The sequence below is a fragment of the Mobula hypostoma genome, chromosome 29 (assembly GCF_963921235.1).
Source record: "Mobula hypostoma chromosome 29, sMobHyp1.1, whole genome shotgun sequence".
NCBI classification, from domain to species: domain Eukaryota; kingdom Metazoa; phylum Chordata; class Chondrichthyes; order Myliobatiformes; family Myliobatidae; genus Mobula; species Mobula hypostoma.
The window spans coordinates 23,899,548-23,926,135 of NC_086125.1; the positions used below are offsets into that span (position 1 = coordinate 23,899,548).

A 26,588-nucleotide genomic window follows, 5' to 3' on the forward strand; every position below is an offset into this window, starting at 1 on the left:
ACTAGACAGAACAGAGATGATAGCCACAAAGAGATACAAGCCGCTCCAGGATCTACACTGTCAAGAATCACAGGGAAACAAAAAGCTCCACACAATATACTTAGAAATGTCTGTATATTATACTTAGACACAAAAAAAAAACGATTTACAACTTGGATGCTTTGAAGTAATTCTTATCATAAGGTACAGTGACGAATCTCAGCGTTGTCTATAATCTCTCTCGCTCGCTCTCTCTCTCGCTCATTCTCACTGTGCGTGTGTGTGTGTGTGTGTGTGTGTGTGTGTGTGTGTGTGTGTGTGTTTGTTTTATATTGCCAGGCTTGGCAAATCTTCACCCGGTACTAGCAAATTTGTCTATTTCCGCGCGAAGCTCTCAGAGTGGTGTGCATGTCTGTAACTCTACGTGTTGATTTAATTAACTGCCCTTGTCCTTGACTGTGAGTAACCGTGGTGTGTTGGTGTGGATGGGTGAAGGTGGGTGGCAGTGCGAGTTTAGGGTATTTATAAATCTGATAATTTACAAAATGCACACGGACAAATTTAAGGGAGCAGATATTCCCTAAAATATCCGACTTACTTGTAATATAAAATCAATTTAGCAAATTTGCTTGAAAGATATTCAATTTTTGTAATCAAACGCAATCAAATAGAGTCCTGGACGGATAAGGGATTTTATTGGTACGCTTTGACGCGACAGGAAGATTGGACTATCTTGTTCGTTCTATTATTAAACTTTGGTTGGCTATTAAGCAGATATAAATTTAACAAGCCGGCTGCGTGGGAGTACCTTCTAAAAATGAATGCTGCCTCTTAGAGTGCTACTTTGATCCTATTAACCGTTTCTGGATATTGATTTCTTACTGAGTTGCATTGTATAATTTATCTCAATGTCAAGGAACCTGCCACTTCTGTGGAGATCCCTTGATCCTTGATGGGGGAGGTTGGAACTGGAGGGTGGGGGTAGGAGATTTATATTTGAATGACAATGTGGCTGTTTGCAATGTATTTATTGGGAAAGGGGTGTTTGGATAAGGATAAACCTACGGCTGCCAAAATTAGTTATTCATTAACAGAGTCGGGTGGAGAGAGCAAAACTCATAAAATAAAAAAGGAAAAATATAGTACCTTTATTACTGGAAAACAGTTCCAGCAAGCGATTTGCTTCCAAAACTATTTTTTAGAACGCATTACAATTTCCTGTCGATATTAGTGTTTGCAGTCGTTAACCTTCCTTATGTGGCTTTAGCGAGGAACTTTAAATAGAAAGTAACGATTAAACGGGCGGAAAACAAAAGCGTCCGGAGAGAAATTAATTGAACCAGTAATTAAATACAGCGGGATAGGCAGATAAAACTGAATAAAGAGGCGATTCTAAACAATTAGGAAAGGATTGATTTGAAGCAATATAGTGTCAAGAGCCAGGTTCAAGGTACACTACTCAGTGACCACTTTATTAGGTATATCTGTACCTAATGAAGTGGCTACTGAGTGTGTGTATGTTCGTGGTCTTCTGCTGCTGTAGCCCATCCACTTCAATGTTCCAACCTGTTGTGCATTCAGAGACGCTCTTCTGCACGTCAGTGCTGTAACCCGTGGTTACTTGAGTTACTGTCGCCTTCCTGTCAGCTTGAACCAGTCTGGCCATTCTCCTCTGACCTCTCTCATTAACAAGGCGTTTTTGCCCTCAGAACTGCCGCTCACTGGATGCTTCCCCCCCCCCCCACACACTATCCTCTGTAAACTCTAGAGACTGTTGTGCATGAAAATCCCAGGAGATCCGTAGTTTCTGAGATACTCAAACCACCCCATCTGACACCAACAATCATTCCGTGGTCACATTTCTTCCCCCATTCTGATGTTTGGTCTGAACAACTGAACCTCTTGACCATGTCTGCATGCTTTTATGTATTGAGTTGCTGCCACGTGATTGGATGATTAGATATTTGCATTAAGGAACAGGTGGTCAAATGTACCTAATAAAGTGGCCTCTGAGTGTATAAAATAAGACTTTGGAATAAGTTTCCATTATTTAAGAGGGTTAGCAGTTTTTTTATAATGTTGAAAAGAATAAACATGTTTAAATAGAGCCACTTTCATCCACAGGCATCCCAAAAGTGTTCCATCACTAATGATGCACAACCACTTTATGTTATAAGATCTTGTGTGACAGATTACTGCTGGGCAGGAAGACACAATGAACAGCTGATGTGTTTGGGGATTCAGCCGAAAGCTCAGAAAGTTGGTCACTAATTCCGACAGCAAGTTCTGATCAACTCCAGCAGAACTGGAACTGGTTTATTATTGTCACAGGTACTGAGATACAGTGCAAAACTTGTACGCTATCCACATGGATCATTTCAGAGCTTTAAGACGGTACAAGGGAGTTGCAATGGCACATTACAGGTACAGGTAAAGTGCAGTCAGTGCAGGCAGACAATAATGCAAGGACCGCGATGAGGTACAGTAGGCTGTGAGGTACTGCCTGTTATGTTGCTGGTGTTTAAGGCAGCAATGACAGCCCTCCATCTCTCAGGGCTTCCCTTGTCATCAGTTTTCACTACTGTCAGTCATACTAGATCCGAATGGAGTCTCAGGAATGCTATCATACTCAGATGTAGCAGGATTCTTCATTGCTGTTTCCATTCCGTAGCAGTTTTGTTTTACCAGTCAGGGCTGGAGCCCTGAGCTGAACTCCAGAAATTAGAGGACCGGTGTTACCACTCTCAGTCTGGCCTCTGCCCTTTGACCTATTTGGCATGGGTGACCCAACCAAGAGCCAAAGCATAAGGCCCTGACTCCAGTCAACACAGCTCTCCGGATCATTGAGGAATGCAAGCCTCCAAACCCTACGGCAAGTTTGAAGTCCTCCTGAAGGATTACATTGTGAGGTCATGAGTTAATCTTCAACATGTAAGATAGTTCAATAGCACTTTATTGAAGCTGTCCATGAGCTTGGTAGAGCATGTTTGGTAGAGTGCTCCCTGAGGGACAATTTGGCCAGAACAGCAGGAGCCGGCGGAAAGAATCTGTGTTAGTCTAAGAGGTAGAATGAGCGTTAGATTTAATGCTGCATCCAAAAGATGATACTGTCAACAATATTCTCCCTGAAGTTTAGAAGAATGAGGGGGGCAGGGAAGAGGGTTCTCACTGAAACCTAGAGAGGGTGGATGTAGAGAGGGTGTTTCTTATAGTGGCAGTATAGTCTAGGACTGGAGGGCACTGCCTCAGAAAAGAAGGAAGTCCCTTCAGAACAGAGATGAGGAGGAATTTCTTTAGCCAGGGGTTGGTGGATTTGTGGAATTCATTGCTATAAGCCATTGTGGAGGTCAAACCGTTGGGTAAAATTAAAGCGGAGGTTGGTAGGTTCTTGATTAATAAGGATGTCAAAGGTTATGGGAGAAGGCAGGAGAATGAGGTTGAGAGGGATAATAAATCAGTCATGATGGAATGGCAGAGCAGACCCGATGGGCCAAATGGCCTAATTCTGCTCCTGTTTTTTATGGTTTTATGGCCTAATCAGTACTACCCTGGTGAACAATAGGGGGTGATCAATTCTGCTCAAGGTATAAACATCATTTTAAAAGACACTTCATGGATGGGAAAGGTTTGGAAGGATATGGACCAAGCACGGGCAAATGTGACTAGCTCAGATGGTCATCTTGGTCAATGTGGACTAGTCCGGCCGAGGGACCTACTTCTGTGCAGCTAATTGGACAAAAACTCTAGAGATTCTGCAGATTCTAGAAATCCAGAGTAAACCATCCAAAATGTTGGAGGAGCTCAGCAGGTCAAGCAGCATCCATGGAAGTGAATTAAGCATCAATGTTTTGGACTGAGACCCTATGTCAGGAGTCATTCCAGGACCCTTCTTCAGGACACTCAGACCAAATCGTCCACTGTTTATTCCTTTCCATAGATGCTGCCCAGCCTGCTGGTGCTTCCAGCTTGTTGTGTTTGTTACAGCTAATTGTACAATCCCCATTTGTTGAGTGGGCTGACATCCGATGATGTAAACCACACTTAGATCTAGAACTTCCATTGACTTCTTGAATGGGGGCCTAGGACCCAGCTAATCTCAATGATGCCATTAGCTCTCAGCACGGAATCTTGCTCTAACTGTTGTGTCTGCTCCTGGCCTTGACTCAACCACTTTTGGGAAATCCCAAGTTATGAGAAGAAGCATCCAAATCAGATTTCTGATGTTATACTAACCTCGTTTAGCTCTTGTTCACAAACAGTGGGTCTTGTTCCTCTTATTTTCAAGATGTGATCTATTTTGATTCTCTTACTCACTGAAAGTAATTACAACACCATATGTTTCCTGGATTCCCGAACCTCTAGAGCTATGCACGTTCCAATTTTACATTCTGTGAATAGCACTAGATGGAAATGCATCGACTATTGAGAGAAATTGCGTCAACTATCAAGAAAGAAATGGAATTAGTTTGGCCACCTTGTGGACTCTAGGAAAGTTGGAACAGGCTGGGGCTCAGGGGCTGGGCGAAGGGAAAGGTGGTGGTGAAAGAAAAGCGCACTGGCCGATCTGCTCTCTCACAGCTTCAGAAACCCCTGTTCAATCCATAGCTCCACCACTGTCGACGCGGAACTCCTGCATTCTCCCTGAGACCACGCAGAGTTCCCCTGGCTGCTTCAGTTTGCCTCCACATTCCACTGCAGGCTAGCAGGTTAATTGGCCACTATAAGTGGACAGCAGCCTGGAGGTCAGTGGTAGGATCAGTGAGGAGTTGGTGGGAAGATCTGGAGAACAAAAGCAGGATTGGTATAAATAGACAGTTGACAACTGGTGCTGAGGACCAGGCTGAGTGATGTAAAGTAAAAGGAATAGACTGCAGTGATAAACACAACAAATTCTGCAAATCCCAGAAACCTCGACTAATGCTGGAGGAACTCGGCAGGTCAGGCAGAAACTTTCGAGAGAAATAAACAGTCCATGTTCTGGGCTGAGACGCCTCGTCAGGACCGGAAAGGAATGGAGCAGAAGCCAGAATAAGCTGGATGGTGATAGGCGAAGAGGAGTGAGAGGGAAGGTGGCTCGGTGGGGGAGGGTGGAAGTGAGAAGCTGGGAGGTGATAGGCGGAAGAGGTCCAGGGCTGCAGAAGAAGGAAATCTGCTAGGAGAGGAAAGTGGACTGCAGGAGAAAGAGAAGAAGGAAGGGCACCAGAGGGAGGTTATGGTCAAGTGAAAAGAAAGGGGATAAGACAGCAGCAAGAAAGGGATAAGAAGAGAGCTAGATGGGGGATAGGAAAAAGAGAGAAGGTCTACAATATCTAACTCAGTAATTTCTCCCAACCCTTCTCTTTTTCCATTTCCCATTCTGGCAACCCGTTACCCTTCCCTTCTCCTCACCTGCTCATCACCTCCCTCTTCCTTCGGGTTCTTTCTTGATCCTCTTCCATCAGGTTCGTTCCTTGTCAGTCCCTTACTTTTTCCGCCTATCACCTCCCAGTTTCTCAATACATAAACCCTACCCCACCCACACAGCTTGCAGAATCTCTTGAGCTCTCAGAAGGAGCTGCCCTTTCCTGGTGAGATTCACAGCTTGGCACTGGGGAGGATTATGAAATAGATTTGACAGTTGTGTAATCCATTAGAGGAAACTTAAACTTCCTGAATTACATAAAGCACCAATGGATGAAATGAAATTAATAAGGGTCCATTGTCTGCAGTGGGGGGGGGGTGGGTGGTGAACAATAGGGACAGTTACTCTGAGTATCAGTTCACAGTGTATGATGTGGACAGTCACACAGAGCATAAGTTCACACTGTACGATGTGGACAGTTACACTAATTATAATTACACCATGTACGATGCATACAGTTACTGCAAATATATGTTCACCGTGTACGAGGCAGACAGTTCCAGTGTATGTTCATTCATCGTGAATGATGTTGACTGATCAAGTGAATATAAGTTCACATTTTACCAAGTGGAAAGTTACACCAGAAATACTATCGCAGTTTACAATGTGGACAGTTACACTGAGTATCAGTTCACAGTGAATAATGTAGGCTGTTACACTGAGTGTAAGTTCACAGTGTACAATGTGGACTGTTCCACTGAGTAGCATATCAAATTGAATGATGTGGACAGTTACCCTCCGTATAAGTTCACAGTGTACGGTGTGTACAGTTACAGCAAATATATGTTCATAGTGTACGAGACGGACAGTTCCAGTGTGTATTCATTCATAGTGAATGATATTCACTGATAAAGTGAATATAAGTTCACATTTTACCATGCAGAAAGTTACACTGGAAGTACTATTGCAGTTTACAATCTGGACAGTTACACTGAGAGTCAGTTCCCATTGTACGATGTGGACAGTTACACCGAGTGTCAGTTCACATTGAACGATGTGGACTGTTACACTGAGTATAAGTTCACAGTTTACGATGTAAACAGTTACACAGAGTATCAATTCACAGTGTACAAAATTGACAGTTACTCTGTGTATCATTTCACAGTGCAACATTTGGACAGTTACACTGAACATCAGTTCTGAGTGTACGATGTGGAGAGTCATACTGAGCATAATTTCACAGTGTATGATGTGGACAATTACACTAACTATAAGTACACAGTGTGCCATGCATGCAGTTACCGCAAATATATGTTCACAGTCTACGAGGCAGACGGTTCCAGTATATGTTCATTCACCGTGAATGATGTTGACTGATAAAGTGAATATAAGTTCACATTTTACCAAGCAGAAAGTTACCCTGAAAATACTATCACAGTTTACAATGTGGACAGATACACTGAGTATCAGTTCACAGTGTATGATGTAGGCTGTTACACTGAGTGTAAGTTCACAGTGTACAATGTGGACTGTTACACTGACTATAATTTCACTGTGTACGATGTGGTCAGTTAATCTCATTGTAAGTTCACAGTGTACGATGTGGACGGTTACATTGAGTATAAGTTCACAGTGTACGGTGTGGTCAGTTACGCTGAATATCAGTTCACAGTGTATAATGTGTGTAACCCTCAGGCTCGGCCAGCACGTGTTCGTCTGGGGGAAAACAACTTCTGGCCCCACGAAACTGAGAAATCTCGTTTGTGTGGATGCCACGTGATGTGTTGCCCGGTTACAAATCCGCACCGCAAAATATCAGACAGTACACCATATGCAATTAAATGATTGAACTTTATAAATCTTAATCTGGACAGAGGGTTAGTAAAGAAAATAAAAAGTAAAAGCACCCATTTTATGGAAAAAGTCAAAAGTGCACACTTACACTGACTGTAAGTTCACATTGTCTGATGTGGACAGTTACTCTGGGTGTGAGTTCACCGTGCACAATGTGGATAGTTACACTAAGTATAAGATCACGGTGTACGATGTGGACAGTTACTCTGAGTATCAGTTCACAGTGTTAGTTGTGCACAGTTACTCTAATTTTCAGTTCATAGTGTGTGATGTGGACATTTACACTGACTATCGGTTCACAGTGTATGATCTGGACGGTTACACCGAGTATCAGTTGACAGTGTACGATGTGGCCAGTCACACTGAGTATAATTCACAATGGACAATGTGGAAGGTTACACTGAGTATCAGTTCACAGTGTACGATGTGGACAGTCACACTGAGAATTAGTTCAGACTGCATGATGTGGACTGTTACCCTGAGCGTAAGTTCACGGTGTACGATGTGGATAGTTACTCTGAGTATAACATCAGAGTGCACCATGTGGACAGTCACACTGAGTATAAGTTCACAGAGTACGATGTGGACATTTGCACTGGGTATAAGTTCACTCTGTTCGATATGCACAGTTTCACTGAGTATCGGTTCACAGAGTACGATGTGGACATTTGCACTGGGTATAAGTTCACTCTGCTCGATATGCACAGTTTCACTGAGTATTGGTTCACAGCGTTAGCTGTGCACAGTTACACTCATTTTCAATTCAAAGTGTACGATGTGGACAGTCACACTACGTATCACTTCAGACTGTACAATGTGGACGGTTACACTGAGTGTAAGTTGACGCTCTATGATGTGGACGCTTACACTAAGTATCAAGAAACACACATCAAAGTTGCTGGTGAACGCAGCAGGCCAGGCAGCATCTTTAGGAAGAGGTACAGTCGACGTTTCAGGCCGAGACCCTTCGTCAGGACTAACTGAAGGAAGAGCTAGTAAGAGATTTGAAAGTGGGAGGGGGAGGGGGAGATCCAAAATGATAGGAGAAGGCAGGAGGGGGAGGGATGGAGCCAAGAGCTGGACAGGTGATAGGCAAAAGGGATATGAGAGGATCATGGGACAGGAGGCCCAGGGAGAAAGAAAAGGGGGAGGGGGGGAAAAGCCCAGAGGATGGGCAAGGGGTATAGTGAGATGGACAGAGAGAGAAAAAGGAGAGAGGGAGAAAGAATGTGTGTATATAAATATATAACGGATGGGGTATGAGGGGGAGGTGGGGCATTAGCTGAAGTTAGAGAAGTCAATGTTCATGCCATCAGGTTGGAGGCTACCCAGACGGAATATAAGGTGTTGTCTCCAACCTGATGGCATAACAACACCTTATATTCCATCTGGGTAGTTACAGAAACTATATGTTTATAGTGTACGAGGCGGACAGTTGCAGTGTGTATTCATTTGCCGTGAATGATGTTCACTGATAAAATGAATATAAGTTCACATTATACCACGCAGAAACTTACACTGGAAGTACTATAGCAGTTTAAAATGTGGGGAGTTACACTGATTACAAGCTCACAGAGTACAATGTAAACAGTTGCTCTGACTATCAGTTCACAGTGTACGATCCGGACATGTACACTGAGTATAATTCCACAGTGTACGATGTGGAAAGTTACGCTGAGTGTCAGTTCACAGTGTACAACGTGGACACTTACACTGAATATGACTTCACATTGTACGATATGGACAGCTATTTTGATGTCAGTTCACATTGTTGAATGTGGACAGTTACACTGAGTATAAGTTCACAGTGTACAATGTGGACAGTCACAGTGATTATAAGTTCACAGTGTACGATATGAACAGTTACTCTGAGTATAAGTTCAGAGTGAACAATGTGGATAGTTACCCTGAGTATAAATTCATAGACTACGATGTTGTCAGTTACTCAGATTATAAGTTGACAGTGTAAAATGTGGACAGTTACACTGAGTATCAGTTCACAGTGTACAATGTGGAGAGTTACACTGCATGTAAGTTCACAGTATAGGGTGTGGACAGTTGCTCAGACTAACAGTTCACAGTGTTCGATCTGGACTTGTACACTGAGTATGAGTTCTCATTGTATGATGTGGAAAGTTATGCTGCGTATAATTTCAGTGTATGATGTGGAAAGTTACACTGAGTATAAGTTCACATTCTATGATGCTGAAAATACAATGAGAATCAGTTCACAGTGTTCGATCTGGACATGTACACTGAGTATAAGTACACATTGTACGGTGTGGACAGTTACACTAAGTGAGAGTTCACATTCTGCAATGTGGACAGTTACCATGAGAATCAGTTCACAGTGAACAATGCAGACCGTTACACTGAGTAACAGTGCACAGTCTACAATGGACAGTTACAATGAGAATCAGTTCACAATGTACGATGTGGACAGTTACACTGACAGTAAGTTCACAGTATACGATGTGAACAATTGCACTGAGTATCAGTTGAGAGCATACAACGTGGAGAGTTACCCCGTGTATAGGTTCACAGTGTACGATGTGGAACTTACACTAAATATAAGTTTACTGTGTACAATGCTGACAGTTACACTGAGTAACACACATCAAAGTTGCTGGTGAACGCAGCAGGCCAAGCAGCATCTGTAGGAAGAGGGGCAGTCGACGTTTCAGGCCGAGACCCTTCGTCAGGACTAACTGAAGGAAGAGTGAGTAAGGGATTTGAAAGTTGGAGGGGAGGGGGAGATCCAAAATGATAGGAGAAGACAGGAGGGGGAGGGATGGAGCCAAGAGCTGGACAGGTGATTGGCAAAGGGGATATGAGAGGATCATGGGACAGGAGGTCCGGGAAGAAAGACAAGGTGGGGGGGGGGGAACCCAGAGTATGGGCAAGAGGTATATTCAGAGGGACAGAGGGAGAAAAAGGAGAGTGAGAGAAAGAATGTGTGCATAAAAATGAGTAACAGATGGGGTACGAGGGGGAGGCGGGGCCTTAGCGGAAGTTAGAGAAGTCGATGTTCACGCCATCAGGTTGGAGGCTACACTGGTTACACTGAGTATCAGTTCAGAGCATACGATGTGGACTGTTACTCTGATTATAAGTTCACAGTACACTATGTGGAGAGATACACTGAGTAGAATTTCACATTGTACGATGTGGACAGTTACACTGATTATAATTTCACATTGAATGATGTTGACTGTTGTACTGTGTATCAGTTCACAGTGTACGATGTGGACATTAACACTGAGTATCAGTTCAGTGTGTATGATGTGGATAGTTACACTGATCAAAGTTCACAATGGACAATGTGGAGAGTTCCACTAAGTATAATCTCATATCTACGATGTTGACAGCTACACTGGCTGTAAGTTCACAGAGTACGATGTGTACAGTTAAGCTTAGTACCAGTTCACAGTGTATGAATGAGACAGATGCACTGAGTATCAGTTCACAGTGTACAACGTGGACAGTTACTCTGAGTGTGAGTTCACAGTGTACGATGTGGACAGTTACTCTGAGTGTGAGTTCACAGTGTACGATGTGGACAGTTACTCTGAGTGTGAGTTCACAGTGTACGATGTGGACAGTTACTCTGAGTGTGAGTTCACAGTGTACGATGTGGACAGTTATACAGAATATCAGTTCACAGTGTACAACATGGACATTTACACTGAGTATCAGTTCACCGTGTACAACGTGGACAGTTACTCTGAGTGTGAGTTCACAGTGTACAACATGGACATTTACACTGAGTATCAGTTCACAGTGTACAACGTGGACAGTTACTCTGAGTGTGAATTCACAGTGTACGATGTGGACAGTTACTCTGAGTGTGAGTTCACAGTGTACGATGTGGAAAGTTACTCTGTGTGAGTTCAGAGTGTACGATGTGAACAGTTACACTGTCAGTAATATAATTTGTGGAAATTTGCCTAATTTACAACTACCGACATTGAGTTGAGTGTTCACTTCAACAGGCTGGCCTGTCATGATGAGGTATTTGTGTAAATTCCTTTTTCTGCGCTTTGTGTTCAATTTTTTTGGAGTTCAATAATTGAGTTGTATATTTTTTCTGAAGCATAAAGTCAATCATGTTGTTTTATTTGCAAAATCGTTCACTTGTTACCTTGATGCTCTTGGACGATACCAGGGGTATTGAACATGTCGGCCAAAGCAGTCACTTTGAAACTGCTGTAGGTTAGTGAGCAAAACGTCATTGTCTGCTTTGCACAGGCCGAGGCCCAATTCATGCTGCAACAAAGTACTGTTGGCAGCAGCAGGAAATTCCACTGTGCAGTATTGTCATTTGGAAACTCTATGGTTTGAACTAGGCAAGCATCTGGTCTCCTCAGTAATGCTAAGCTCAGCAGGTCGGGCAGCATCCTTGGAAACGAACAGTCAACGTTTCGGGCCGGAACCCTTCGTCAGGACTGAAGAGGGAAGGGGCAGAGGCCCTATCAAGAAGGTGGGGGGAGGGTGGGAAGGAGAAGGCTGGTAGGTTCCAGGTGAAAAACCAGTAAGGGGAAAGATAAAGGGGTGGGGTAGGAGAAGCAGGGAGGTGATAGGCAGGAAAGGTGAAGAAGGAATAGGGGAAAACACAATGGGTAGTAGAAGGAGGCAGAACCATGAGGGAGGTGATAGGCAGCTGGAGGAGGGAGCAGAGTGAAACTGGGATAGGGGAAGGGAGGGGGAGGGAATTACCAGAAGTTGGAGAATTCAATGTTCGTGCCAGGGGCTGGAGACTACCTAGATGGTATATGAAGTGTTGCTCCTCCAACCTGAATTTGGCCTCATCATGGCAGTGCATGCCAAGGGGCTGGATGACATCCAAATCTGAACACATATCTCATCTCTGCACACTTTTTGAGCACTTAAGTCAGCGTAGGCTGATTATCAACCCTGCTAAATGCTACTTTGGGTTGTCAACCATTAATTTTCTCGGCCATCACATCTCTGCAGAAGGTGTGAAACCCCTCCCATCAAAAGTAGCTGCTATTGTGGACTTCCCACTGTCCTGCACTGCTAAAAACCTACAGGACATTTTAAGCATGGTGAATTTCTATCACCTCTTCATTCCACGAACTGCTGACCTTATGTTCCCCCTCTACAGTGCACCAAGCTTTTAAAGTCCCCCTTTAAACGCATTATCTCTAATCACATGCTTGAATGGTCAGCGGACGTGACCAGGGCATTTGATGATACCAGACAAGCTCTTTCCAACGCGGCCCGACTGGCACACCCGCTCCCCAACGCACCTGCAGCCATTATTAATGACACTTCAGACTGTGCTGTGGGTGCTGTGCACAAACAGTTGGTCGGAGGCATGTGGCAGCCCCTTGCCTTCTTCAGCTAGCAGCTCCGTCCCCCTGAAAGGAACTATAGCACATTTGAACGTGAGCTTCTCGGTCTCTATCTGGTCGTCTGCATTTTCATTTTCTTCTAGAGGGTCGTCATTTCACAGCGTTCATTGACCACAAACCCCTCATGCACACGGTGGCCAAAATATCAGACCCATAGTCTTTTTTTTTTAAAAAACACAAACACGAGGAATTCTGCAGATGCTGGAAATTCAAGCAACACACATCAAAGTTGCTGGCGAACGCAGCAGGCCAGGCAGCATCTCTAGGAGGAGGTACAGTCGACGTTTCGGGCTGAGACCCTTCGTCAGGACTAACTGAACTAACTCCAGTTAGTCCTGACGAAGGGTCTCGGCCTGAAACATCGACTGTACTTCCTCCTAGAGATGCTGCCTGGCCTGCTGCGTTCGCCAGCAACTTTGATGTGTGTTGCCAGACCCTTGGTCTGTACGGCAGCAACACCAACTGGACTACGTATCAGAGTTCACAACTGATATACAACATATCAAGGGGAAAAATAATGCCGTAGCTGATTGCCTTCCACGGCCAGCCATTGAGCCCATACACACAGGGGTTGACTATGCCGGCATGGCAGCCAAACGAGCTACTGACCCCGAACTCCAGCCTTAATGAACAGCAGTCATGGGCATGCGGTTGGCTGACATTAAGCTCGGGGAAGCTGGGATTTCTTTCCTGTGCAATGTCTCAACCAGTCTCAATCACCCCAAACTGGAGACAGACTGTTTTTAACATTACACATGGCCTCTCGTATCTGGGCTGGAGGGCCTCAGAGAAACTGGTTGCACTAAAGTCTGTTTAGCATGGCCTTCAGAAGGACATGTGTGATTGGGCTGCAGCCTGTGTGGTGTGCAGGCGAGCAAAAATTAATTGTCATATCCAGGCATCACTGACACTTTTTGAGGAATTTGAGTGACAGTTTGACCATGTCAATGGGGATCTTGTTGGCTCTCTTCTCCCCTCCAACTCATGCCGCAGTTTCACACACCTCCTTACCATGGTGGATTGTACCACCAGGCGGCCAGAAGTCATCTGTACAGCATCGACAACAGCCACAGACGTGGCTCGGGCTTTCGTCAGCCCCTGGGTTCCTCGGTTTGGCACCCCAGCTGATACTTCCTCTGACCACAGTCCCCAATTCATATCAGACCTCTGAGCTGTGATGGTCCAGAACCTTAGGCTACATCACACCGCGGCGAATCACATGTAATCCAATGGTCTATGTGAGTGGTTTCAGCACTCCTTAAAGGCTGCTACGAGGACTTCCCTGCACTCTCTCTCTCGCTCGCTCTCAAAAAAAATCAGTTTCCGGGATATTGTATATAATTTGCGGGCATCAGGGATCCACTATCAATAAGCGGGAGACTCCCAGAACTTCCGGGAGAGGTGGGATGTCTGCTTAAGCTGGTCCACCAAGATTTGGAGGATTCTGCTACCGTGCCCTTGCTGTTATGAAATGACCATGAACATGTCAACACATCTCTGGATGAGCCAGAGGACCGTGCTGTTCCTCCACCCAGAGAACATAAGACCTGAGCCGGGTAGCTCATGTGACCTCTGGACAGGGTCACAATGCCGGTTTTACTGAATTCTGGGAGGGGGAGGGAGCTTGCGCAGGGTAATGTAATTGGTAGAAATGTACATAATTCATAACCACCGATGTTGAGTTGGGGTTTCAACTTAGGAGGTGGGTCTGACCTGAGGACTAATTATGTGAAGGGCTTTTAATGCACTTTGGGTTCAGTTTGTTTGGAGTTTGATAAATGAGTCCCTGGTTTTTTCTTAAAAATAAAAAATGCCTCACATCGATTTATTTGCAAAAATGTTCAACACTAAGTATAAGTTTACAGTGTACCATGTGGACAGTTACCCTGAGCATCAGGTCACACTGTACGATGTGAACATAGTCGTAGTCATAGTCATACTTTATTGATCCCGGGGGAAATTGGTTTTCGTTACAGTTGCACCATAAATAATTAAATCGTAATAAAACAATAAATAATTAAATATTAATATGTAAATTATGTCAGGAAATAAGTCCAGGACCAGCCTATTGGCTCAGGGTGTCTGACCCTCCAAGGGAGGAGTTGTAAAGTTTGATGGCCACAGGCAGGAATGACTTCCTATGACGCTCTGTGTTGCATCTCGGAGGAATGAGTCTCTGGCTGAATGTACTCCTGTGCCCAACCAGTACATTATGTAGTGGATGGGAGACATTGTCCAAGATGGCATGCAACTTGGACAGCATCCTCTTTTCAGACACCACCGTCAGAGAGTCCAGTTCCATCCCCACAACATCACTGGCCTTACGAATGAGTTTGTTGATTCTGTTGGTGTCTGCTACCCTCAGCCTGCTGCCCCAGCACACAACAGCAAACATGATAGCACTGGCCACCACAGACTCGTAGAACATCCTCAGCATCGTCCGGCAGATGTTAAAGGGCGTCAGTCTCCTCAGGAAATAGAGACGGCTCTGACCCTTCTTGTAGACAGCCTCAGTGTTCTTTGACCAGTCCAGCTCATTGTCAATTTGTATCCCCAGGTATTTGTAATCCTCCACCATATCCACACTGACCCCCTGGATGGAAACAGGAGTCACTGGTGCCTTAGCTCTCCTCAGGTCTACCACCAGCTCCTTAGTCTTTTTCACATTAGGCTGCAGATAATTCTGCTGACACCATGTGACAAAGTTTCCTACCATAGCCCTGTACTCAGCCTCATCTCCCTTGCTGATGCATCCAACTATGGCAGAGTCATCCGAAAACTTCTGAAGATGACAAGACTCTGTGCAGTAGTTGAAGTCCGAGGTGTAAATGGTGAAGAGAAAGGGAGACAAGACAGTTACACTGAGTGGCAGTTCACATTGTACGATGTGGACAGTCACACTGAGTATAAGTTCACAGTGTATGATGCAGACAGTCACATTGAGTATAAGTTCACAATGAACAGAGGGGACAGTTACACTCATAATGATTAGCAGTGTCATTGATGTATCATGGAGAGAGTTACGCTGAGAATACATTAGCTGTGCATGATGGGGAAAGTTAAGCTCATAAAAAGTTAACAGTGATACATGTACAATTGGGACAGTTACTCTTAGAATATTTTAACCTCATACAGAGATAAATTTCGTTGCAAATTACCCAAATAGTGATGATGTGAAATCGTCTGTTTCTATGTTGCTGGCAGCCAGACTGACGCGCAGTGAGGTTCGGACAAACAGACAGACACTAGGGTCACCTCAGCACTTACAGTCTCCGAGTATTAAAGTCTTATATTTGCTAGTAGTTCATGCCTGGCCACTCTGCACAGGAACGTGTCATTCAAAGCTCTGAGTCAAGTGCGTAGAGCCTCTTAATTTTCGATCTTGCGCCATTTCCTTGCGACAGGATGTTCACCAGCAGGATCACTTGTGTAGTGTATCCGTGTCCTCTCCTCCCCTTCTGCGGCCCGTGAACCCCTCCCAGTGAGATAGTTTGTCCATGGACGAGGTTGAGCGATTTGTGCTCTCCCTGGCCCACTGGCAGTCTGGCCTGTCAAAAGACCTCATTGTGTAACTCCCCGTCTCAGAAAGTGTGAGACTGAAATCTACCGCCGCAAAGAGGCCACTTTCCGGTTGGAGAAGCAACGCATCGTACACCATCTGGGTAGCCTCCGGCCTGACGGCATGAACATCAATTTCTCCATCTTGAGTTCTACTTCATTATAATCTTTCATCTTATCGTTTACTTGCATGAGCTGTTGCTCCTCCAACTTAACTCGCTGTGGCAGTAGAGGAGGTGATGGACTGATATGTCGGAATGGGAGTGGAGAAAATATCCTTAAACACAGAACATTCTGCATTCATAAAGTATAAATTGTGGGTCTGAAGGCCCAAGGAGTGTTATTTTCAGTTCCAGATTCCAGTACACAGTCCCACCCAGTATTCCTCTACTGAAATACTTTGCCCACTGTTGTGACCCAGCTTTCACTGGGCCCACTGTGTGTACAGCCCGTGTTCATTAGCTGCTGTGGGATCTACATTTTCCACTTGCAGTGGTCTCATTTGGCAAACCATACACAGGACACTTTTGGAATCTGTGCAATGGTTACCATCTGCCGATCCATTCCGGATATTTATATCAGCTGTGGGAGGGACTCACTTTCTGTCGAGAGTAGCGCCAGTACTTTGAGTCAACATCAGCGGAGTGAATCAAGATTCAAGATTCAGCACAACATCGTGAACCAAAGGGCCTGCACTGAACTGTACTGTTCTATGTGCTACAGTTGTGTGTAGAACGAGTTTGTCGCATGAACATCAAAACATACAGGGAAATGTGTCCTTTGTGTTAACAACCAACACACCTGAGGATGTTCTGGGGCTAACCCGTAAGAGCCATCACACATTCTGCCACCAACAAAACAAGCCGACAATGCTTGGCAGAACAAAACAAAACACAACAAGCAACGAAACAACAACAGTAAAAAAAAACAAGTCCCGTTCCTCCCTCCCACCCACTCACGTACATAGTCCTTTAAACTCAGGACAGGCCTCCTGTCCCCAGGCTCCAGAGGAGTCGGAACTGCAGGCACCAGGCTCCAACCTCCCTCAACGGCCACATAGAGATTCACTGGCTTGGCTACGGCCAATGGGCCTCAACTTCCGTCACTCCGATCCCGACGGAGATTTCCATTTAGTTGTTTGCACTCTGACCTTGCTGGAGTGCCACTCCCCCTTCATGCTGAGCCTTGTTAATCTTCTGGTGGTAGGTCAAAACCTACTGAAACCCAATGCACAGAGAGATGAGCAGTCATAGAGGATAGAGCAGTACGGCTCTTCAGCCCACAATGTTGTGCCGAGCTGATAGTCGGGGGACTGGGTTCATGAGCCACGATGTAATGGTGCAATTCTATAAAACCCTGGTGAGACCGCACTTGGAGTACTACATTCGGTTCTGGTCGCCTCATTACAGGAAGGACGTGGAAGCTTTAGAGATGGTGCACAGGAGATTTAGCAGGATGCTGCCTGGACCAGGGAGCAGGTCTTGTGAAGATAGGTTGAGCGAGCTAGGGCTTTTCTCTTTGGAGCGAAGGAGGGTGAAAGGCAGCTTGATAGAGATGTAGATGATGATAAGAGGCATAGATTGAGTGGATAACCAGGGGTTTTTTTTTTCAGGCTCATACAAGGTGGCATAATTGCAAAGTGATTGGGGGGATTGGGGGAGAGTACAGGAGGGATGTCAGAGGTAAGTTTTGACACAGAGAGTGGTAGGTGTGGGGAACGCCCTGCGAGGGGTGGGGAGGGTGGGTTGCAGGTGGTGGTAGAAGTAGGTATATTAGGGACATTTAAGAAACTGTGCTTTCTGTTCTCAGGACCATTGGAGGGGCATGGAATCATCTCCAAATGGGAGAAGACTTTGGGCTCAAACCAGTTTCTTAGCATGCCCAGGATGCCTTTGTCTTGCCTGAGTCAACCGCTGTCCCTAATGGAATCTGGCTACTACTCAGAGATGGAGAGTCTGGAGCCGGTGCCTGCCCAAACCGTGGACACCCCTGGCACCTTCAGCCAAGAGCTGGTCCACAGAAGCAAGGCAGGCCGAGGCAGAGCCAGCGCCACCGGTCGCAGGAAGCGCGAGTTCATCTCTGACGAGAAGAAAGACGCCAGCTACTGGGAGAAGAGGCGCAAGAACAACGAGGCTGCCAAGCGGTCGCGGGAGAAGAGGAGGATCAGCGACATGGTGCTGGAGAACCGCGTGCTGGCGCTGAACGAGGAGAACGTCCGCCTGAAGTCAGAGCTGCTGTCTCTGCAGCTGAGGTTCGGCCTGATCTCCACTGCTGCATACGCGGAGAAGAGTCGACAGCTGTCAGGGTCGGCAGGGAGTTCCTACTACACTGGATATTCCACTGTCCTCCTCCAGTCTGACTCCTCGGAGGCCGAGCACCCCAGCCGAGGGGGCGGGTTCGCATCCCTCAGCAAGTATTCGCCCAGGGGCTCCCTCTCCGATACTTCCGATGGATCGTTGAGCACTGGGAACAGCCCGGGGCCCATGATTCAAGGGGACAGCAGGCAAGATGAGAACTCAATGGACAAGGACCTGATGAGAGACATCAAGGAGGCCATGAATGCCCAGGTCCCCTTCGGAGAGTCAGCGTCCCTGCTAAGGAGCTACCATGATATTGAGTTTGTAAATTACAAAGAGCCACTGAAGTACAACTTTGCAGCCAGGGACATTATTCGGTACGGGACTCAAGGCTGCGTGGAAACTGCAGACTCTCATACTGCCCATCTGGATGACTTCCTTCTTCTGTCTGCCGTGCCCCAGGCCAACGGGAATGGCAGAACAGATTACCCACAGGGAGGGGTCCACGCTGCACCCGCGCCCTCGATGGTGGTGGAAGGTCAGCGCCAGGTGCCTCCGAGCGACGTGGCCCAGTGGTGCACTCACCGGCCGCCGGCCCCGCGGACCCAGGAGGAGCCGGCGGGCAATTACCCGCTGGGAGGCTATGTAGCTGAACTGTGTCCAGGGTCCGGTCGCGAGTACCCGGTCATTGAGCGGCTGGTGCGCGCCAGTCCTCAGAGATCCCTGAGCACGAGCGAGGCGGGTGAACGCACCGCAGTCCCGAACCTGGATGAGGTTCCACAATGTTCCCTCACCCGGAGCTTTCCCGCTGGGAAGCAGGAGACATCAGAATGTTCCCCTGTGCTCTTTTCTGTCATTAAGACGCCCGAGGTTCTCGATCAAGGCCTGATGGCATATTCCGGTGTCGCTGCGGACAAGGTATCAGATGGTGCCCTTTCCGAAGGTTCGGACAGTGACAGCCAAGACAAGGCAGACAGGGCCGGCCTCAGCGATGCAGCGCACGCTGACTCCCCCCAGGTGCTCAGGAGAATGGCCCTCCCTCACAAGCTCCGCCTGAAAGCCAGAGCCATGATTCAGGGTGGCGAGCAAGATAACGGGCAGGACCTTCCACAGCACGATGCTGATCAGGGGGCTTCACTGCTGGGGGGCAACGGTTTCCATCACAATGGGTGCATCATGAGGGGTTACACTCCAGGTCAGGGGAAGGGAGATCTCTGGAGTGAATCGGAGCATCTAGTCACTAAGGCATCACAGTGCACTGCAGGAGGGGTAAGCCAGTTTGAACAACCTCCTCCCAAAGGGTCTATTAATCTCCAGAGCAACCAAATCTCCACATCAAAGGGTCCCGACCTTCACACTGTAGGCGTAGCCTGTTTTAGGAAATTAGAAGGGAATGCCACACAGGCAGTTGAAATGTCACCACCCCACCAGGGCTACAGTTTAACCAGCCCCACTTAAGGACAAAACATGCAGGAACATGGCTACAGAGAAGTGAAATAAGGATGGTGGTTCATCTGAACGTCCGAGGCTACTAAATAGCAGCAATGTCTCCATGTAGCAGATCTCTTCTCATCTTCTTGCTGTGCACCAGGACAAAAAATGTTAGGAATTGTCCATCTCTCGACGCAGGTCAGCATCAGAGTTGCGTGCTGGACCAGACTTGGTGTATTCATATCCTTTACTGTTTCAGGGACTGATGCACATCAATCAGACGATTTTTTTATTTATTGTTTTTTATTTATTTAGCAATACAGCGCAGAATAGGCCCTTCTGGCCCTTCAACCTATGCTGTCCAGCAGCCCCAACGACCTCGATTTAACCCTAACCCAATCACAGGGCAATCTACAATGATCGATAAACCTTACTAGTTCATCTTTGGAGTGTGGGAGGAAACCAGAGCACCCAGAGGAAACCCACACATTCCACGGGGAAGACTTACCAAACTCCTTACCGAGGATGCCGGGATTGAACCCTCAAACTTCAACACCCCAAAGCTGTAATAGCGTCACGCTAACCACTACGTCAGGATGGAAAAAGAGCCATCACCTCTCTTCATCAGGACTGAGGAGACAAATCGCACCAAGCAATAGACAGCCTGCATTCCTGTGTCTTTTAGCCAGATCTGTCAAGGTCTAAACACAGAACCAGCAAGGCGGCAAGACCGTACCTTGTTGAGCGTAAACTGCCTGTACTCTAGTCATCATTCATTCCGAGGTGTCAGTGTGGTTTTGTCGGCTGAACTCATGCCCAGGCATTGAGAGATTGTAGAAAATCAGAAATTAATGAGGCGGATAGAAGGAATTTGTAAAACGAGCTTCATTGTGCTGTTTCTCATGATTGGTGTTCACACCTTAAAGTTCCTAGCAACTGTTTCAGACGCAGTGGCATCTGTCCATATGTACTCAACAGTTTCATTACAAGTCTCAATGGCGTGCTTCCCAGTCACAGTCGAAGCCAGAACGAGAGCTGGTTTTCATTCTGCTTGTGGGCTACTGCCAGCCAACACACAGTCTTTCTGCACAAACTCTTCCTAAATACTTGTGTATTTCTGCCATAAACAGCTTATAATTTCCATCTCAATAGCCCAATTGATATACAGCAGAGGGTGTAGACAATAGGGGCAATTCAGCCAGGCAGCATCCGTGGAGAGGGAACTTGGACGAAAGTTTCAAGTCAATGACGTATTCTGGGTTGGTCTGGTCCACAAGGTACAGATACTGAATCTATGGTTACAGTCACAGATATTGGGTTGATAAGTCTGTCATATTGAAAGGCTGAGATAGAGTGGACATGGAAGGTATGTTTCCTATAGCAGGGGAGTCTAGGATCACAGGTCTCAGCCTCAGAATAGGATTTCTCTTTAGAACAGAGATAAGGATTCCTTTAGGCAGAGGCTGGTGAATCTAAGGAATACATCACCACAGATGGCTTTGGAGTCCAAGTCTGTGAGAGTGTTTAAAGCGGAGGTTGATAGGTTCTCAATTAGTAAAAGTGCCAAAGGGAGAAGGCAGGAGAATGGGCTTGAGAGGGATAATGAATCAGACATGACCAAATGGTAGAGCAGACTCACAGGCCTAATGGTCTAATTCAACTCCTATGTCTTATGGTCTCATGGTTTTACTGTATATGAGTTGGAGGGTCCTCCCTACAATTTCTACGATAACAAAAACAGAAAATGTTGGAAAAATAAATGGAGCTTGAACTGAAATGTCAACCTTGCTATTCTTTCCGCAGGTGCTGCCTGACCTTTTGGGTGTTTCCAACACTTTATTTCAGATCCACAGCAGCTGCGTCCTTCTTGCTTCCGAGTCCTACCATCTCTATCCCACTGAGGCCGCATTCCCCCACACAGAGTCTGTGTTGTCCCAGACACCGTATCCTCACCACGTTAACTCTAACGCGCACCTCTTTGGAGTGTGGGAGGAAACCGGGGCGGCCGGAGCAAACACACACACTCACAGGGAGAAACATACACACTCCTGACAGACAGTGGTGGAAATTGAACCCTGACTGCTGATCACTGGCGCTGTAGAGTGTTAACACGGAAATGCTTCATTTTATTTTTGCTGTTGCAAGAAACAGCTTATCAATGACTGGTCGCATACAGTAGACACCATGCAAAGTGAAGATCCCAAAGTTGAAAAGGAAGATTTCCAAAGCACCATTTTGTCCATTTTACACAAGTTGACTTTAGAATCGGAATCAGGTTTTGTATCCCTGGCGTATGTCATGAAATTTTTTGTTTCTGTTTTGCGGCAGCAGTACAATGCAATACATAATTTAAAATACCTGCAAATTACAATAAGAAATATGCGCACATTATATATGTTTAAATTAAATAAGCAGTGCAAGAAGGGAGAGAAATATATCATGAGGTTGTGTGCGTGGGTTCATTATCCACTCAGAAATCTGGTGGCGGTGGGGAGAAAGCAGCACAGAGTGCATGACCTCGGGCTCTGTACCACCTGCTTGATGGTACAAGGAGAAGTGGGCGAGTCCCAGGTCCCAGGTGCTTCGCCGAGAACCTCCGCTCCGTCCGCCCGCCACAACAGACAGGATCTCCCGGTGGCCGCCCACTCCAACTCTGCTTCCCACTCCCATTCAGGTATGTCCATACATGGCCTCCTCTACTGCCATGATGAGGCTAAACTCGGGTTGGAGGAGCAACACCACGTATACCGTCTAGGTAGTCTCCAGCCCCTTGGTATGAACATAGAATTCCTCAACTTCCAGTAATTCCCTCCCCCTCCCTTCCCCTATCCCTATGTCACTCTGCCTCCTCCCCCAGCTGCCTATCACCTCCCTCATGTTTCCGCCTCCTTCTACTACCCATTGTGTTTTCCCCTATTCCTTCTTCACCTTTCCTGCCTATCACCTCCCTGCTTCTCCTACCCCACCCCTTTATCTTTCCCCTTACTAGTTTTTCACCCGGAACCTACCAACCTTCTCCTGCCCACCCTCCCCCTCCCCCCACCTTCTTGATAGGGCCTCTGCCCCTTCCCTCTACAGTCCTGACGAAGGGTCTCGGCTCGAAATGTTGACTCACCGTTTCATAGAAACATAGAAAATAGGTGCAGGAGTAGGCCATTCGGCCCTTCGAGCCTGCACCGCCATTTATTATGATCATCGCTGATCATCCAACTCAGAACCCTGCACCAGCCTTCCCTCCATACCCCCTGATCCCCGTAGCCACAAGGACCATATCTGACTCCCTCTTAAATATAGCCAATGAACTGGCCTCAACTGTTTCCTGTGGCAGAGAATTCCACAGATTCACCACTCTCTGTGTGAAGAAGTTTTTCCTAATCTCGGTCCTAAAAGGCTTCCCCTCTATCCTCAAACTGTGACCCCTCGTTCTGGACTTCCCCAACATCGGGAACAATCTTCCTGCATCTAGCCTGTCCAATCCCTTTAGGATTTTAAACGTTTCAATCAGATCCCCCCTCAATCTTCTAAATTCCAACGAGTACAAGCCCAGTTCATCCAGTCTTTCTTCATATGAAAGTCCTGCCATCCCAGGAATCAATCTGGTTTCCTCTGATGCTGCCCGACCTGCTGAGTTCCTCCAGCGTGTTGTGAGTGTTCCCGGGTGATAAGCGTCCTTGATGATGGATGACACCTTTTCGAGGCATCGCCTTTTGAAGATGTCCTCGATGCTGGGGTGTGTTGTGCCCACGATGGAGCCAGCTGAGTTTTCAACTTACGGCAGACTTTTACGATCCTGTGCAGTGGTCCCTCCATTCCAGATGCCGATGCAACCAGTTAGAATGCTCTCCACGGTACAAGTATAGAAATTTGGTAGAGTCTTTGGTTACATAATAAACTTCTTCAAAGCCCCTAATGAAATATAGTCACTATCGTGTCTTTTTTTTTAATTGCATCAATTTGTTGGGCTCAGGATAGATCTTCAGAGATGTTGACACCCAGAAGCTTGAAACTGCTCACTCTTTCCCCTGTTGATCCCTCAATGAGAAAAATTTGAAAGCATCATTTTGTCCATTTTACAAAACTTAATGTCCCAATCTACTTCAAATCACATAGTTGGAATAGGTTCTCCAGTGGCTTTGCTGTGCGGAGGCAAAAATGCATAAACACGAGAGGTTCTGCAGGTGCTGGAAATCAGGAGCAAAATGCTGGAGGAATTCAACAGGTCACGCAGCGTCTATGGAGAGGAATAGTTGACATTTCAGCCTGACGCCCTTCTTCAGGAGTATCAAAGGATCCTGGCCTGAACTGTTAGCAATAATTTCATTGTGTATCCAGCGACTGACACGCTGTCTCCTGTATTGCAAACACACTGGCATCACAGTGGCTCCTGCCACTGAACCAGTCCCCAGGCCTGAGCGAGTCTGCTCCACACACTGAGAGAAGCCAGTTACTCTCATTTTCAAAAGGACTTTACTTCCGTAAGTTTTGTCTTAAACCTACTTGAGTGTTACTGCACACTGAATTGTCCATGAGCCAGTAGAACTGTACGAAGGTTCAGAACATTGTTAATTTTTAAACACGCATTTCTTAAAATTTTTTGACACATTGGCCTTCATAAATCAGAATATTGAGCGCAGGAGTTGGATGTTATGTTGAAATTGAGCAAGGCTCTGATAAGGACTAATTTGGTGCATTGTGTGCAGTTTTGGTCATCTACTGACAGGAATGATACGGATAAAATAGGAAGTGTATAAAGGATGCTGCCTGGACTTGAGTTATAGGGAAAGTTTGAATTGATTAGAACTTTATTCCCTGGAGTGTAGGAGAATGAGGGGAGATTTGATGGAGGTATTTAAAATGATGAGTGGTATCAATAGGGAAAATGCAAGCAGCTTTTTCCACTGAGGTTAGGTGAGACTAGAGCTAGAGGTCATGGGTTAAGGGTGAAAGGTGAAATGTTTAAAGGAGAACTTCTTCACTCAGAGGATGGTGCAAGTGTCGAAAAAGCTGCCAAAGTGGAGGATGTGGGTTCAATTTCAATATGTGAAGGATATTTGGATAAGTTTCTGAATGGGAGGGATATGGTCCAGAAGCTGGTCGATGACACAGACTAGTTGACCCGAACGGTCTGTTTCTGCACTAGAGAGCTCAATGACTTTATGACTATTTTTGGATAAGTCTAAGTAAGATAACCTGGTGCAGTATGATTCAAGACAGCTGAAACTTGGTTTAATCCAAATATTATTAATGGCATTTTTAAAGTCATTTTTAATGTCGACCCACTTCTGTAAGAGTGAAAGTGACCTGTATAGAACCATTTATTGTTGCACGGTGGTCATAACTTTGCTTTAAAAATTAATGACCCTTAAGAAATATCTCTTCGTGGACATCTGTTATGAGAAAACTTCATTAAGAGTGTCCCCTTGAACCAACTCAGTTGCAGATATTTAGCAAGGAAATTAACTTGGTTTTGGAGGGATGACCTAAACTGACAAGAAACCTGATAGAAGCTTGAATGTATAATTTGCATTTGTGATTCCTGGAATTTACTTAGTAGCTTTGTACGAATTGGAATGTCAGGGGTGTAGGATTCACCTTGGGCTGGTCGGTCACCATGAAGGTGCAAGGAACAACTTCAGGAGAATACAATTAACCTAACCCCAGTGGTCTTGGGTTGAGGGTGTCCCCACCATAAGGAATTATGGTTGGACAGTTGCAGAGGTTTCATCAGAACATTGAGGTCTGGGCTGTCTCCAGTCAACGGTGGGGCCCGTCAATGGTCCTCTTTCCAACACCAAAGTCAATTTGGAGATTCAGCATGGTGATAGGTCCTTCCAGCCCAAAGCACCCTCTCTGTGACCAGTTAACCTGCTGACCCATGCATCTTTGGAATATGGGAGGGAATTGGAGCACCCGGAGGAAACCCACGCAGTCACAGGGAGAACGTACAAACTCCTTACCAGCCACAGTGGAATTCAACCTAGATCGCGTTGTGATATGACTACTCTACTGTGCCACCCACTTTAAACAGGGCTCGTCCGGGATGAAGGGATGTCAATCACCTTTACACGTCATTCATTCTGAATACCCAAATATCAACCGCATTTTGACATTTGTTTGCCCTTGCTGGGGCAGTGTGTCAGAACGTGAATCCTGAAATGAGTACATAGAGATTAAACTGTACTGTACCAAAAAAAAAACATTACCTCTTTCATGGCCAAAGAAAACAATCATAAAAACTACTTTGCTCCTCTAATATTTGGATAACCTATTGCATCCAAACACCTGACCAGCTGTTTGGTGTAGCAGTTTCCACTGGTCAGATAACCAGGTCATTCTGGACTTCGCAGGCCAGGCAGCATCTATAGGAAGAGGTACAGTCGACATTTCGAGCTGAGACCTTTCGTCAGGACTAACTGAAAGAAGAAATAGTAAGAGGTTTGAAAGTGGGAGGGGGAGGGGGAGATCCAAATTTCAAATCTTTTACTAGCTCTTCTTTCAGTTAGTCCTGACGAAGGGTCTCGGCCCGAAACGTCGACTGTACCTCTTCCTAGAGATGCTGCCTGGCCTGCTGCGTTCACCAGCAACTTTGATGTGTGTTGCTTGAAATTCCAGCATCTGCAGATTTCTTCGTGTTTGCATTCTGGACTTCGGTCACCGCATGAGTTTTGGAGACTACAAAAAGCTGCAGATTAACGTTCTGGGAGATTGTCCCCCTGCCAGTGCTCAACTTGATAGCTCTGGGGAACCCCTCAC

At 46.0% G+C, this 26,588-nt stretch overlaps 1 protein-coding gene across 2 annotated transcripts; it reads left to right on the forward strand.

Moving 5' to 3' along the window:
* On the forward strand, nucleotides 1-26,171 carry LOC134339367 (uncharacterized). 2 transcript variants are annotated; one of them, XM_063035807.1, is made up of 2 exons: nucleotides 1-183; nucleotides 17,917-26,171. In XM_063035807.1, exon 2 carries the CDS (start codon nucleotides 17,985-17,987, stop codon nucleotides 19,860-19,862), a length of 1,878 nt encoding a protein of 625 aa, XP_062891877.1. In that variant the 5' UTR covers nucleotides 1-183; nucleotides 17,917-17,984; the 3' UTR covers nucleotides 19,863-26,171. The 2 variants fall into 2 exon arrangements, with proteins under 2 accessions (XP_062891877.1, XP_062891878.1); XM_063035808.1 differs by lacking the exon at nucleotides 1-183 and adding an exon at nucleotides 342-437.
* The last annotated feature ends 417 nt before the right edge of the window (nucleotides 26,172-26,588 follow it).